The sequence below is a fragment of the Hypanus sabinus genome, chromosome 24 (assembly GCF_030144855.1).
Source record: "Hypanus sabinus isolate sHypSab1 chromosome 24, sHypSab1.hap1, whole genome shotgun sequence".
Lineage (NCBI taxonomy): Eukaryota > Metazoa > Chordata > Chondrichthyes > Myliobatiformes > Dasyatidae > Hypanus > Hypanus sabinus.
Window position 1 is genome coordinate 32,888,372 of NC_082729.1, and position 16,339 is coordinate 32,904,710.

Below are 16,339 nucleotides of genomic sequence, written 5' to 3' on the forward strand. Positions count from 1 at the left end.
TGGGAGGTGACAGGTGGAAGAGGGTGAAAAAGTTTGAGAAATTGATGTTCCTGCAGTCTCGTTGGAGGCTACCCAGATGGTGTATGAGGCATTGCTCCTCCAGCCTGAGTATGGCTTCAATGTGGCGGTAGAGGAGACCGTGGACCAACGTGTCACAATGGGACTAGGGAGTTGAATTGAAATGGTCGGCCAGCCGGAAATCCCGCCTTCTGTGACAGATGGAGCGAAGGTGCTCGAGGAGGCGGTCCCCAAACCCATGTCAGGTCTTGCTGACATAGAGGAGACTGTACTGGCAATGCTGGACACGGTAGACGAGCCTGACAGGCTCAAGGGTGAAGTGTCACGCCTGACCTGGAAGGACTGTTTGGGGCCCTGAAAGGTGGTGAGGGAGGAGGTGCAGCACCTCGAGGCATTTTCTGTTTTTATTACAGATTGGTGTCTGCAGCTGTTGTTTTGTGCCCTCATCTGGACCAGCACAGTCACCTTATTAAAGTGTTGCGGACAGTTCAGAGTTTACTAGACCCATACTTGCCGTCCTATGGAAATACATTCTTGGGGCTCCTTACACCCTGGAGAAATGAATAAACCCAAGAGATTCTCGGATGCTGGAATTCCAGAGCAAGACACAAAATGCTGGAGGAATTCAGCAGGTTCTAGGCAGAGATCCTTCTTCAGGAGTGGAAGGGAAGGGGTTAGAAGCCAGAAGTTAATGAGAAATTAATGTCTTCTTCTTTACAGGAAGACGCTGGGAGCGGAATGGAAGTTTACTGAACCGAAGGGTGGGTTTCAATAAGGGAGAGGAGCAGAAGGCCATTTGGCCCATTAAGTCTACTCCACCATCCTATCATGGCTGATTTATTATCCCTCTCAAAACCTTTCTCCTGCCTTCTCCCCGCAACCTTTAACACACTGACCAAACAAGAACATATCAACCTCTGCAATGACTGACTCCACAGCTGTCTTACAATGAATCCCACAGATTCACCAGCCTCAGGCGAAAGAAATCCCTCCTCATCTCTATTCTGAGGGGACATTCCTCTATTCTGAGGCTGTGGTGGGAAGGGGGGGGAGAGGGAATGGGGGAGTGGACCGGTGAAGTGGTGGAGGGAGTGGAGGATGGAAGAGAGAGAGGGAGGGAAGGAGGAAGGGAGGGAGAGGGGAAAGGAGGGAGAGGGGAAAGGAGGGAGAGGGGAAAGGAGGGAGAGGGGAAGGAGGGAGAGGGGAAGGAGGGAGAGGGGAAGGAGGGAGAGGGGAAGGAGGGAGAGGGGAAAGGCGGGAGGAGAGGGGGAGAAGGAGCAGGGGAGAGGGAGAAGGAGAGGGAGAGAGAGAGAAGGAGAGGGAGATGGGGAGAGGGAGGAGAGGGGGAGGTAGAAGGGGAGGGAGGGGGAGAGAATTAGCGAGGGGGGTGAGAAGTGACCAGGAAGTGAGTGAGAATGTGGGAGTGAGATTACAATCAGATTGTATTTCTTTATGAGGCCATTTGGCCTATTGTAGCCATACTGGCTCACAGAAGTTGACCCATTTCTTGACACTAATTCTATCCCCCCACCCAACATTTCTCCGCCCCAGATTCTACAGCTCACCCAGACACGGTGGAGGGAAAGGTCAACTTAGGTGGCCGCTGAACCTATCATTGGTATGGTGGTGACAGAGAGAGAGAGAAGAGACTTGCTAGGATGTTGTCTGGAGTGGAGAGCTGTCTTTATAAGGAGAGATTGGATAGGCTGTGTTTATTCTCACTTCATGACACGCATGAGTGATGATAAACCTGATTCTGATATGGCTTCCTATTGTGGACTGAGGGTGGGAAGGGGGGCAGGGAGAGGGGGATCGGGGTTGGGATGGGGGGAAGGGGAGGGAGCAGGAAGCACCAGAGAGACATTCTGCAATGATCAATAAACCAGTTGTTTGAAATCAAATGACCTTGCCTGGTACCTCAGGGCTGGGTGTGTCTGCACCCGCACCCCTGGCACTCGCTCTCTGCCACCTGTCCCACACCCCTCCCGCGGCGCTCCAGCCTTGCCATTCGCAACATCCAGTGCTCCCTCCAGACTTGCAGCCTCGCTCTCTGCTGCAGGTTGACAAGTACAGTACACTACAAAAGCCTCAGGCACCCTAGCTATCTATATCCATCTATATATATATCTATCTAAAGATAGATAGATAGATATATATATACATATATATATTGCACAGTACTGTACAGTGCTGAGATTAATTTTCTCGCAGGTATTTACAGTCAATACAGAAAACCACAATAGAAGCACTGAAAGACCACATCCAACAGGATGGACAAACAACCAATGTGCAAAAGGCAGCAATCTGCGAAATATAAAATTAAACAAATAAACAAACACGAGGAAAGTCTCAAGGAAATTAGATAAAAGAGTCCATAAGGCTATGAGAACAGTTATGGGGTGAGCGTAGTTATCCCCTCTGGTTCAAGAGCCCGACGTGCAGGAGAGTCTCTTCTATTCTCTCTCCATCACTGGCACATTGGAGGCTGAGGGTGACAGGACAAATGTTTAAGGATAGACAGTCAAGAGTCGTTTTCGCCAGGGCAGAGGGGTCTAAAACTAGAGGGCACAGGTTTCAGGTGAGAGGCCAGAGAATTAAATGTCTTCACACAGAGGGTGGTGGGATGAGCTGCCAGAGGAAGTGGAAGAGGTGGGTACAATGACGACGTTTAAGTGGAAGGGTATTTGCATAGGAACGGTTTGAGGGATGTGGGCCAAATGGGACAAGCTCAGGCAGGCACGGACGGGTTAAGCCGTTTCCGCACTATGACTGATTTGGTGATTTGGTGACAGTCAAGAGTCGTTTTCGCCAGGGCAGAGGGGTCTAAAACTAGAGGGCACAGGTTTCAGGTGAGAGGCCAGAGAATTAAATGTCTTCACACAGAGGGTGGTGGGATGAGCTGCCAGAGGAAGTGGAAGAGGTGGGTACAATGACGACGTTTAAGTGGAAGGGTATTTGCATAGGAACGGTTTGAGGGATGTGGGCCAAATGGGACAAGCTCAGGCAGGCACGGACGGGTTGGGCCGTTTCCGCACTATGACTGATTTGGTGATTTGGTGACAGTCAAGAGTCGTTTTCGCCAGGGCAGAGGGGTCTAAAACTAGAGGGCACAGGTTTCAGGTGAGAGGCCAGAGAATTAAATGTCTTCACACAGAGGGTGGTGGGATGAGCTGCCAGAGGAAGTGGAAGAGGTGGGTACAATGACGACGTTTAAGTGGAAGGGTATTTGCATAGGAACGGTTTGAGGGATGTGGGCCAAATGGGACAAGCTCAGGCAGGCACGGACGGGTTGGGCCGTTTCCGCACTATGACTGATTTGGTGATTTGGTGAACGCTCGTCTGCCCGTGTTTCTCAGGGACGCTCTGCCCATTTGCCGACAACGTCGTCCACAGTTCCCGTTGGGGAATGTTCACACCCAGCTCTGCTTGCCTCTGCCACTGCCTATCGGACCCTTATACCCTCAACCAGGAGACACGGTAGCTAAGCAATCACTGTGACACTGCTACAGTGCAGGGCGTCAGAGTTTGGAGCTCAGTTCCAGCGTCCTCTGTAAAAAGTTTGCATGCTAACCCCCGTGATTGCGTGGGCTTCCTCCAGGTGCTCCGGCTTCCTCCAGGTGCTCCGGTTTCCTCCCGCAGTCCAGAGAAGTAGCAGTTAGTAAGTTAATTGGTCATTGTAAATTGTCCCATGATTAGGCTAAACTGGGTTGCCGAGTGGCGTGACTCGTTGGACCAGAAGGGCCTGTTCTGCATTACATCTTGAAGTAAAATATAAACCTTCAGCACACTACTGAATACAGAACAGGGGAAAGATGTAATGGGAACAGGAGGAGCAACTTCGTTACCCAAACGGTGGTCCATATGCAGAGTGAGCTGCCAGAGGAAGCAGTTGAGGTAGGTACATGAACCATTTCTAAAAGACACTTGAACAGGTACACAGATAGGAAAGGTTCAGTGGGATATATAAAACACACAAAATGCTGACAGAACTCAGCAGGCCAGACAGCATCTATGGGAGGAGGTAATAACGTCGTTTCAGGCCGAAACCCTTCATCAGGAGTGAAGTAACATGGGATGTTCGAGGGGGGGATAAAAAGTGGGGGGAGGGATGAAGTAGAGAGCTGGGAAGTGATAGGCTGGAGGGAAATGGGCTAGGGGGAAGGTGGAGAATTATGGGAAATAAAAGAGAACGAAAGGTAGGGCTAGGGGGAGAGATTATAGTGAGGGGGGAAAAGAGAGAGAAAGAGAACCAGACTAAAATAATAGATAGGGATGGGGGTAAGGGTGGGGGGACAGGGGTATCAACGGAGGTCAGTGAGTTGGATGATCATGCCGGCAGGTAGGAGGCTACCCAGACGGGAGATAAGGTATTGCTCCATCGACCTGCGTGTGGCCTCATCTTGATGGTAGAGGAGGCCATGTACAGACATGTCGGAGTGGGAGTGGTCTGTGGAATTGAAGTGTGTGGCCACGGAGATCCCGCCACTGCTGGAGGACCGAGCGCCGGTGTTCGGCGAAACGGTCTCCCAGTCTGCGGTGGGTCTCAGTGGGATATAGGTCAAATGTGGTCAAAAGGAAAAGTTTGTAAAGCTTTGGAAGTTACGATCAAACGAAGCACCTGAGGAGCATAAAGAAACCAAGAAAGAACTAAAGAAGCTAATTAGGAAAACCAGGAGGGCCATGAAAAGCCCTTGTTAAGCTGGATGAAGGTGAATCCCAAGGCATTCTATACATCAAGAGGATTATTAGGGAGAAGTGAGACCACTCAAGAATAAAGGGGGGAGGCACCTGCTTTGACGGGGAGAATGTGAGTGAGGTACTTAATGATTACTTTGCTTCAGTATTTATCAAGGAATGGGGTATGACCAGGAGATCAGTGCTGGGTGCATAATTATGTTAGGATGTTTAGGGGTCAAGGAGGAGGAAATGTTATGAGTATTGAGGTGGGTAAGTCCCCAAGGCCTGATAAGATTTACCTCAGATTATTGACGGAGGCAAGAAATGAGATTCCAGACCCTTGACCAGTATTTTCATCTTCTCTCTAGCCACAGGCGAGGTCCCAGAGGGTTGGCAAGTAGCTTATGTTGTACCGCTATTTGAGAAGGGGACAAGGGAACTATAGATAGCTGAGTTTCCGTCATTTGTTGGAATTGCTGGAGAAAAGTCTTAGGGATGGGATATATGAGCATTTGAAAACCCATGGCCAAATTATGGAGAGCCAGCATGGGTTTGTGCGGGGCAGGTTGCGTCTTAACAACGATTGAGTGTTTTGATAAGGTGACGAGACAGATTGATAAGGGTGGGCAGTGGATGTTGCCTACATGGATTTCAGTGAGGTGACACTTGGAATCACAATAGAATTGGCCGGTTGGATTCAGAACTGGCCTGCATAGAAAACAGAGGATAGTGGCTGAAGGGTCTTATTCAAGCTGGAGGTCTATAATCAGTGGTGTTCTGCAGGGATCTATGCTGGGACCTCTGCAGTTCGTGATATATATAAATGACATGGATGTGAATGTAGATGGGTGGGCCGGTAAGTTTATGGATGAGACCAAGACAGGTGGAGTTGTGGCTGGCGTAGAAGACAAAGAATACAACACAATGTAAACCAGTTGCAGATATGAGCAGAGAAATAGCAGATGGAGTGAAATGCAGATGTGAGGTGTTACACCTCAGTAGGGCAAAAGCATGCAGACTGTTAACAGCAAGATCCTTAACAGTGTTGCTGAGCAGAGATCTAGGCAGCAAAGTTCATACCTCCCTCTAAGTGGCTAACAAGTCAACAAGGTGGTTAAGACGGCTTGCTTTTATCAGTCGAACCCTTGAGTTCAAGAGTTTATATTGCAACTTAATAAAACCCTGGTTGGCCCACAACTGGAGTACGACATACAGTTCTGGCCACCCCACTATAGGAAGAAGACTATAGTTGAGGCTTTGGAGAGGGTGCAGAAGAGGTTTACCAGGATGCTGCCTAGTTTAGAGGGAACGTTAGACGCTGGTTAAACTTGGGTTGCTGTCTCTGGAGCGCTGGAGGCTGAGGGGAGATCCGATAGTTTACAAGATTCTGAGAGGCATAGATAGAGTGTACTGAGAGAATCTGTTTCCCAGGGCTGAAATGAGGGCATGCGTTTATGAGGAGGTAGGTTCAAAGGGGGATGTGAGGGGTAAGCTCTTTACTTAGAAAATCATGGACGCCAGGAATGTGCTGCCTGGTTTGGTGGTAGGGGCAAATACATTCGAGGCTTTTAAGAGAAGCTTGGCTAGGCACTTGGAGATAAGGAAGATGGAAGGATATGGACATGGTGCAGGTAGGAGGAATTAGTGCTTGGGTGTTTTTCATTTGTTTTTTAGCTGTTTTGGCACAACATCGTGGGCCAAATGGCCTGTTCCTGTGCTATGTTCTAAATGGGATTAGCACAGACAATCGCCATGATTAGTATGGGTGAATTGTGCCCAAGAGCCCACCTGCTCATTGGTTCTGTGACCCAACGACTCGGCCCATCTATTTTCTGCTAGCTCATGCCCCACACTAATTTTCCTGTCACTCTACTCTCAGCACAGTCCCACCTACTGCCCCCAGGTACTCCCGCTTACCCCTACATGCACTCAGTGTAGGGCTGATTAATCCGTAACCGTGCATGTTTGTCGGAAAAACGCACAGAGTTTGCAGACTCCACAAACACACAATGACCGGCAGAGAGAGTGGAATCCGTCACCCCGAGAGGGCGGCTGCTTGGCGTGCCCCTCACCTCGATGAGTGCTGCGTTGACCGGTGCGACTGTGCTCGACATGTGGACGTTGGGCGTGGAGGTGGAGCGCTGTCGCTGCAGCTGTCCGTCCGCGGGCTGGCAGGGCGGCGGGAAGGTGAAGGTGGGCGCGACCAGCCTGCTGTTGGTTTGCAAACAAAAAACGGGGGGGTGGGTCAGTGCCCAGTGCTGCTGAATGCCCCTCTCATCCCCTCAAACCCACCCTTCTCTCACCTCAACCACAGCCCAATATCACACACATACACACACAGACCATCCTCAGGATACACAATCCCGAGAGAGGGTTCCAGACTCAGCGATCTCCATCAAAGGCACAACACTCCCAACTGTCCAGGACATCTTCAAAAGCTGGTGCCCCAAGGAGGCAGCACCCGCCATTTAGGACCGTCCCCACCAGGACATGCCCTCTAATCTTTACTACCATCGAGGAGGAGGTACAGGAGTGCGAAGACACACTCAAAGTTCTTCCCCTTTTCCATCAGAGTCCCGAATGGATAATGAACCCATGAACACTACCGCGTTATTCATTTTTTCTGCATTATACATTTTTGTAACTTTTAGTAATTTACGTCTTTGCAAAGTACTGCTGCTGCAAAAGAGCCTATCTCATGTCATTAAACCAGTGATTATAAATCTGATCCCATTCCTGCACAAAGGGGTTCCTGAAACATTCGGATGTCTGACGGACGTGCACACTAATGGTGGATCTGCTTCCCGACCAACCCCCGTCCTTTTCTGTCTCTGCTTTAAGGGACCATTTCCCCTTAGGCAGTGATTGTTACCACACTGTGAGGTACGGTGTGGGTCTGGTGTATTTTGTGGATGCGGGATGACAGGATGTCTGCAAACAGGTATATGGAGGAATTTAAGGTGGAGGGTTATATGGGGGGAGCAGGGTTTAAGGGTCAGCACAGCATTGTGGGGCGAAGGGCCTGTACTGTGCAGTATTGTTCTTTGTTCAAACGCAGAATCCATTTGTTGCCTGGGACAGTCTGTGCACTGACCCCCAGTCACTGATTTAGGCGTCCATCTGAATTCATCCCTTTAATCTGCACCCTTTAGCTGCCTCCCACACAACCTGTGCCCTGTAAATACGACACCCCACAAACCACAGTGAACCACGGTGCAAGGGCCGGGCAGCGATGTAGCAGCCGGGAGAGGCCGTGCGGAGACGGAGCGGGCGTGGAGGGGTCGGGCGTAGACGGAGTGGACAGGGAGGGTCGGGCGGAGACGGAGCAGGCGGGAGGGGTCGGATGGAGACGGAGCCGGCGGGAGGGGTCGGACGGAGACGGAGCCGGCGGGAGGGGTCGGGCGGAGACGGAGCCGGCGGGAGGGGTCGGATGGAGACGGAGCAGGCGGGAGGGGTCGGACGGAGACGGAGCCGGCGGGAGGGGTCGGACGGAGACGGAGCCGGCGGGAGGGGTCAGACGGAGACGGAGGGAGGGGTCGGGCGGTGACGGAGCGGGTGGGAGGGTTCGGGCGGTGACGGAGCGGGCGGAAGGGGTCGGGCAGTGACGGAGCGGGCGGGAGGGGTCGGGCGGTGACGGAGCAGGCGGGAGGGGTCGGGCAGTGACGGAGCGGGCGGGAGGGGTTGGACGGAGACGGAGCGGGCGGGAGGGTTCGGACGGAGACGGAGCGGGCGGGAGGGGTCGGGCGGTGACGGAGCGGGTGGGAGGGGTCGGACGGAGACGGAGCCGGCGGGAGGGGTCGGACGGTGACGGAGCGGGCGGGAGGGGTCGGGCGGTGACGGAGCGGGTGGGAGGGGTCGGACGGAGACGGAGCGGGCGGGAGGGGTCGGGCGGTGACGGAGCGGGCGGGAGGGGTCGGGCGGTGACGGAGCGGGCGGGAGGGTTCGGACGGAGACGGAGCGGGCGGGAGGGGTCGGGCGGTGACGGAGCGGGCGGGAGGGGTCGGGTGGTGACGGAGCGGGCGGGAGGGGTCGGGCGGTGACGGAGCGGGTGGGAGGGTTCGGACGGAGACGGAGCGGGCGGGAGGGGTCGGGCGGTGACGGAGCGGGCGGGAGGGGTCGGACGGTGACGGAGCGGGCGGGAGGGGTCGGACGGTGACGGAGCGGGCGGGAGGGGTCGGACGGTGACGGAGCGGGTGGGAGGGGTCGGGCGGTGACGGAGCGGGTGGGAGGGTTCGGACGGAGACGGAGCGGGCGGGAGGGGTCGGGCGGTGACGGAGCGGGCGGGAGGGGTCGGACGGTGACGGAGCGGGTGGGAGGGGTCGGGCGGTGACGGAGCGGGTGGGAGGGTTCGGACGGAGACGGAGCGGGCGGGAGGGGTCGGGCGGTGACGGAGCGGGCGGGAGGGGTCGGGCGGTGACGGAGCGGGTGGGAGGGTTCGGACGGAGACGGAGCGGGCGGGAGGGGTCGGGCGGTGACGGAGCGAGCGGGAGGGGTTGGACGGAGACGGAGCCGGCGGGAGGGGTCGGGCGGAGACGGAGCGGGCGGGAGGGGTCGGGCGGTGACGGAGCCGGCGGGGAGCGGTCGGGCGGAGACGGAGCGGGTGGGAGGGGTCGGGCGGTGACGGAGCGGGTGGGAGGGGTCGGACGGAGACGGAGCCGGCGGGAGGGGTCGGGCGGAGACGGAGCCGGTGGGAGGGGTCGGGCGGTGACGGAGCGGGTGGGAGGGGTCGGACGGAGACGGAGCCGGCGGGAGGGGTCGGGCGGAGACGGAGCCGGTGGGAGGGGTCGGGCGGTGACGGAGCGGGCGGGAGGGGTCGGGCGGAGACGGAGCGGGCGGGAGGGGTCAGGCGGAGACAGAGCGGGCGGGTGGAGATCTAGCAGTCGGGAGGGGCCAGATGGAAACGATGGGCCCCACAGGAATTCCTCACCTGGGCTGAGGGGTGAGGGCTCCGTGGATCGCATCAGCGGGCAGCGGAGATAGAGGCGGCTCATCACACAGTTCCGGCGAGGCAGGGCTGAATCCGGAGCAGGAGGAGACAGTCCAATGATGGTGTGGATTGATCCTGTAAGTGCCTGTACCCACACGTGCCCGCAACACTGTTCATCAGACCCTACCCCACAGCCCCTTATTGCATGAACCACTTCTTCCAGCCCAAACTGACACCACATTCTGAAATCACCTTCCCAGGTCCGACCTTGCGCTGTGACCTCGCCAATCCTCAACTCGTCTTACTCCCCTCTCCCCACTTCCATCATTTTCCATTCCTATTCCCTCCCCTCCCTCACACTCCCACTTTTGTCTTCCCTTCCTTTCATCTACCCTCCCCCACCCTATCTCTGCCCTTTCACTTCCACCTCCATGCCCTCTGTTCATTCATACCCCTCAACGTCCTCTCCTCCATTCCTCACACACCCTCCTGCTTCCCCACACCCACTCACTCTTTCCCCTTCTCCCCACCCCATCCGCTCTGCCCCTGTGACTCACTATTTGCCGAGGTCGAGGCAGACGGTGGGCACCTTGCTGCTGCAGTGCTCGTGGAACTTGTGCCCACACGTCTGGCACCGGAAACCCTGGAACAGGAACTTCAGGCAGAAGTCACAGAAGGCCAGGTTAAAGAAGGTCTTCCGAACCTGTGAGAGAGTAAGAGTGAGAGAGTGAGTGAGAGACAGTGAGAGAGAGTGAGAGAGTGAGAGAGTGAGTGAGAGACAGTGAGAGAGAGTGAGTGAGTAAGAGAGAGTGTGTGAGTGAGGGAGAGAGGGAGAGAGAGAGTGTGAGTGAGTGAGGGAGAGAGTGTGAGTGAGTGAGGGAGAGAGTGTGAGTGATTGAGTGAGGGAGAGATAGAGAGTGAGAGTGTGAGAGTGAGTGAGAGACAGTGAGAGAGAGTGAGAGTGAGTAAGAGAGTGTGTGAGTGAGGGAGAGAGGGAGAGAGAGAGAGTGTGAGTGAGTGAGTGAGGGAGGGAGAGATAGAGAGTGTGTGTGAGCGAGAGAGAGTGAGTGAGAGTGTGAGAGAGACTGTGAGAGAGTGAGTGAGTGAGAGAGAGAGAGTGTGAGGGAGAGAGAGTGTGAGTGAGGGAGAGAGAGTGTGAGTGAGGGAGAGAGAGTGAGGGAGGGAGAGTGTGAGTGAGTGAGGAGTGAGGGAGAGAGTGAGAGATAGTGTGAGAGTGTGAGAGAGAGAGTGAGTGAGAGTGAGAGTGAGTGAGTGTGAGGGAGGGAGGGAGAGAGAGAAACAGTGTGAGAGACAGAGTGAGAGAGAGAGATTGATTTAGCACCACTGTCACCTGTCAGGGAGAGAGAGGGAGGGAGGGAGGGAGAGTGGGGGGAGAGGGAGAGAGGATGAGGGGACAGAGAAGGGGTGAGTAGAGAGGAGAGGGGAAGAGGTGAGTGGAGAGGGAGGGAGGGGAGAGGGAGAAGAATGGAGGAGGAAGGGGCGAGAGTGGGGGTAAGGGGGAGGGGGTGGGGGTAGGTAGGAAGAGGGTATTAAGGGTAGGGAGAGTGGGACAGTGATGGTATTGCATTTTGGTAGGACAAGCCAGGTAGGTCTCACACAGTGAACGTAGGGCACTAAGGAGTGCTGTAGAACATGAGACTCTGGGAAGGCAGGCCTGTAATTGGCATTGCAGTTAGATAGGGTTAAATAGCTAGATAACTTTTGGCACATTGGCAATTATAAATCAACGTACTGAGTACAGGAGATGGGATGTTATGTTGAAATTGTTTCAGACGTTGGTGAGGCCTAATTTGAAGTATTGTGCCGGCTTTGGTGACCTACATACAGGAAAGATGTAAACAAGGTTGAAAGAGTGAAGAGAAAATTTATAAGCATGTTGCCGGGTCTGGAGGACCTGAGTTATAAGGAAAGATTAAATAGGTTAGAACTTTATTCCTTGGAACGTAGAAGATTGACAGATTTGGTAGGAATATACAAAATATGAAGGTTATAGAGTAAACGTAAGCAGGCTTTTTCCAGAGTTTGGGTGGGACTTCAACCAGAGGTCATGGGCTAAGGGTGAAAGGTGAAAAATTTAAGGAGAACGAGGGAAAAATTCTTCACAGAAAGTCACGAGAGTGTGGACTGAGCTGACAGCACAAGGGGTGCATGCGAGCTCGATTTCAATGTTTAAGAAAAGCTTAGATATGTACATGGATGGTAGGGATATGGAGGGCTGTAGTCCCAGGGCAGGTCGATGGGAACAGGGAGTATAAATGGTTTGGGACAGACTGGATGGGCTGAGTGAGCTGCTTCTGTGCTGTACTTGTCTATGACTCTATGTCTGTGCATGTTTGAATCCCTTCCTTACAGGATCAATCACCATTCACAATACAGGTGTTAAAAGTCCACAGAAACTACAGGTTGATGACCGACGATACTCTAAAATTCGTAAAACAATTGTCCCTCAGTTGTTGGGTGTATTTCACATCCTTCCATTATTCCTATCTCATCTGTCTCCAGCACCCCCAGTATGTTCATCAAGAGTAACACACACACACACACACACACATACACACACAAACTGCTGGAAGAACTCAGCAGGTCAGGCAGCAACTATGGAAATGAATAAACAGCTAACATTCTGTGCTGAGACCCTTCTTCAGCACTGGAAGAGGGTCTAGAATAAAAAGGAGCAGGCCAGCTGCAAGGTGATTGGTGAAACTAGGTGGCTGGGAACGGTAAAGGACTGGGAATCGAGGAATCTGATAGGAGAGGAGAGTAGACCATAGAAGAAAAGGAAGGGGGGGTATCAAGGGAAGGTGATAGGCAGGCGAGAAGAGGTAAGAGGCCAGAGTGGAGAATAGAAAAAGAGGGAAGAGGGAAGGATTTTTTTTAAACCAGGAGAAATCAATGTTCATGCCATCAGGTTGGAGACTACTCTGACAGAATATGAGGAGTTCATTTCTCCAGCCTGACAGTGGACTCATTGTGTCAAAAGACGACGTCAGAACAGGAAAAGGGCTAGGGATATAAAATGGTTGGTCAGTGGGAAGTTCCGCTCTCGGCGAAGGTGCTTGACAAGCAGTCCCCCAATTTACTGCAGGTTTCACCAATGTAGAGGAGGCCATATCGGGAGCACTAGATACTGTAGAGAATTCTATATTCTTCAAAAAGCTTTCAGAGCAAGTTCTCACTTCAGACACCCGACTCGTCTGGGGTGATTACACACTGCCCACACTTATCCTTGAATGTTCATTGTCTTTAACCCTTGCCTTACTGAAACCCCCACAGGACAAGTCTCAGGTCGGGACTTACGAAGTTGTGCATCGACAGTGGCACCTCGTCCAGCACCTCTACCATCAGCTCTTCACCCACCAGGGGCGTGATGTCCGTTGCCCAGTCCGTCAGCTTCTTGTGGCTGGGATAGGGGTGAGAGAGCAGAGAGACAGAGGTCAGTGATCAGAGAGCACAGCCTGCATGTCACACATCTACCACTTCCACTGGCAGCTTGTTCCACACTTGCACTGCCCTCTGAGTGCAGAAGATCCCCCTCAGCTTTTCCTGAAATATTTCACCTTTTACCCTTAACCCATGACCTCTGGTTGTAGCCCCACCGAACCTCAGTGGAAAAAGCCTGCTTGCATTTACCCCTCAGAATTATTTATCTACCTCGATCGAATCTCCCCTCATTCTCCTACGCTCCAAGGAATAAAGTCCTGATCTATTCAACCTTTCCCTAAAACTCAGGTCCTCGAGTCCTGGCAACATCCTTGTAAATTTCCTCTGTGCTCTTTCAACCTTATTCACATCTTTCCTGAAAGTAGGCGACCAAATCTGTGCACAATACTCCAAATTAGGCCTTATCAACTTATACAACTTCAACATAATATCCCAACTTCTGTACTCAGTACTTTGATCTATGAAGCCCAATGTGCCAACAGCTCTCTTTACAACCTTATCTCCCTGTGACACCACTTCCAAGGAATAGTGGATCTGTATTCCTAGAATCCTCTGTCCTGCTGTACTCTTCACTGCCCTATTGCTCAATGTATTAAGATTGTCCCTGGTTTGTCCTCCCAATGTGCAACACCTCACATTTGTCTGCAGTAAATTTCATCTGCCATTTTTCAGGCCGATTTTCCAGCTGCAAGCTCTGATAGTCTTCCTTGCTCTCCGCTACGCCAATCTTGGTGCCGTCTGCAAATTTACTGATACAGCTTACCACATTATCACCCAGATCATTGATACAGATGACAAACAACAACAGATCCAGCAATGATCCCTGCGGCACACCACAGGTCACAGGCCCCCAGACCCACCACTGCCTGGGTGAAGCAATTGGTCTCTGGGTTCCTTAAGTCTTCCCCCTCTCACTGTAAGCCTATCGGCCGCAGTTATGGATTCTCCTACCTCAGGGAAAAGACTGTTACCATTCCCTTTCCAAAGCCTCTAAACATTTTTAAATATCTCTCTAAATGCGCTGATCATAAGACTGTAAGATATAGGAGCAGAATTAGGCCATTTGGCCCATCGAGTCTGCTCCGCCATTTCGTCATGGCTGATCCAATTTTCATCTCAGCCCCAATCTCCAGCCTTCTCCCCGTACCCCTTCATGCCCTGACTAATCAGGAACCTGCCAATCTCTGCCTTAATATACCCAGTGAGTTGGCCTCCACAGCTGCCTGTGGCAATGAATTCCACAGATTCACCACTCTCTGGCTTAAGAAATTCGTCCCACTCTCCATTCCGAAAGGACACCCCACTATTCTGAGGTTGCGTCCTCTGGTCTTAGACTCTCCCTCCATAGGAAACACCCTCTCCACATCCATTCTATTGAGGCCTTCAACATTCGATAGGTTTCAATTAAGTCACCCCATTTTTCTGAATTCCAGCGAGTGGAGGCCCAGAGCCATCAAACACACTTCATATGATAAGCCTTTCAATCTTACCAATCATTCTCCCGTGGCGAATCTCTCCTGAACAGTGAGCGACTGAACCTCCATGACCAGCCTCCCATGTGGAACCTTGTCAAAGGCCTTGCTAAACCCCATGTAGACAACATCCACCGCTTTTCCTTCATCAACCTTTATCATTTTGACAACCTTCCTAATTAGCTACAAATCCTACAGTCCAATAGATCCGCAGTAAATTTGTGTATTTAAGCACAAAACACACGGTGCTATGTGTGTCCCACCCTCCCTCACCCCCCCCCCCACACACACCCACAGCCATTCGTTCACCACACTGTGTACAACACAATTTTCCAATCCCTCGAGGGGGAAGGGGAACTCATGACTGACTTACCCATCAATAAATCTGTAGACTGCGCAACACTTCTGTGACAGTCCGCGCACTTTGAGTGCCTTGTCCAGGCTGTCGTACACCGTCATCCCCGCACGCACGTTTACCTGTCAAAACGTAACATGAGCAAAGCTTGACAAATACTTCTACATGGCAGGGCACTACCCCGGGAGTGTGTGATGGGACGGTGTGGAAGGAGCTTCACTCTGTGTCTGACTCCAGGAGTGTGTGATGGGACGTTGTGGAGGGAGCTTCACTCTGTGTCTGACCCCGGGAGTGTGTGATGGGATGGTGTGGAGGGAGTTTCACTCTGCGTCTGACCCTGGGAGAGTGTGATTGGACGGTGTGGAGGGAGCTTCACTCTGTGTCTGACCCCGGGAGTGTGTGATGGGATACAGGCTGCCACCACACACATGCTTGAGTGAACGTCTGTCTCTACAGTGGCCCAAGGTCGAAACTGTTTTTCCTCCTTCTGTCCCGTGGTTCCCAGTAACCCCCAGACCAAAAACCACCATTCCCTGGGGATGACTCACCACAGTGCGCTGCTTGTTGGGCAGGTAGACGCGGACGGTGGCAGAGGCCCTGTGCATCTCGCGCGGGGAGCCCTGATGGCAGTGGTCGTGGGTCTGCTCGGCCCCAGGGCTGGGCCCGCCCCCCGGTGTCAGGCCAAAGCCATTGCTGAGTGAGGGCGAGGAGGCCGAGACCCGCTTCATCCCGGGGCGGTGTAGACGGTCCGCTCACCCGAGAGGCACCTGCTGAGGGTAGGAGGGAGATGTCCACTGTCAGAGAGATGTACAACGTGTAAGTAGTCTCTTCAGCCCATCAAGTCATTATGGACCCAAATGTTTGCCCACATTCCAGAGAATTATAGCATGGACACAGGCAGTTTGGTCCATCCTGTTCAAAATGACCCACACTAATCCCATTTGGCCCGTCACAGAGCAATACGGCAAAGAAACAGACCGCTTAACCAGTCTAGTCCATGTTGACCTGCATCTATCCCATTTCTATTATACAGCATAGAAACAGGCCCTTTGGTCCATCTAGTCCATGCTAACCCATACCCATCCTATTTCCGTTAAGTCATAGAGCAATATAGCACAGAAGCAAACCCTTCCATCTAGTCCATACTGACCCAGTTCTGTCCCATTTCCTTTATAATCATCGAGAATTACAGTACCGAAGCAGGCCTTTGGTCCATCTAGTCCATACTGACCCATACTCTCCATTTCCCCTCCAGAAGGGAAGGGCAAGGGGAAGGAGATGGGTGGTAGGGCAGAGGGAGGGGACATGCGGGGGAGAGAGAGGAGACGAGTGGGAAAGGGCGTGGGGGATGACCACAGAGGTTTGGGCCGGGTTCGAAGGGAAGGGTGAGGGAATGTGGAGTGTTCTGGAGGCATTGCAGAGGGTCAC

General features: G+C 53.0%; 1 protein-coding gene across 5 annotated transcripts in view; it reads right to left on the bottom strand.

Annotated features, from left to right (window-relative positions):
- LOC132380625 (serine/threonine-protein kinase A-Raf-like) overlaps positions 1 to 16,339 on the bottom strand; it is a 134,785-nt gene that overhangs the window by 99,731 nt on the left and 18,715 nt on the right. For 3 of the 5 annotated variants that reach the window (XM_059949562.1, XM_059949563.1, XM_059949564.1), the window contains exons 3-8: positions 15,460 to 15,681; positions 14,930 to 15,033; positions 12,941 to 13,043; positions 10,180 to 10,325; positions 9,623 to 9,709; positions 6,768 to 6,906 (exon numbers count right to left, since the gene is read on the bottom strand). In XM_059949562.1, coding sequence (XP_059805545.1) covers positions 6,768 to 6,906; positions 9,623 to 9,709; positions 10,180 to 10,325; positions 12,941 to 13,043; positions 14,930 to 15,033; positions 15,460 to 15,639 — 759 coding nt within the window. In that variant the 5' untranslated portion in view covers positions 15,640 to 15,681. The remainder of the gene's footprint in view (positions 1 to 6,767; positions 6,907 to 9,622; positions 9,710 to 10,179; positions 10,326 to 12,940; positions 13,044 to 14,929; positions 15,034 to 15,459; positions 15,682 to 16,339) is intronic. The other 2 variants (XM_059949565.1, XM_059949566.1) reach the window with 2 other exon arrangements.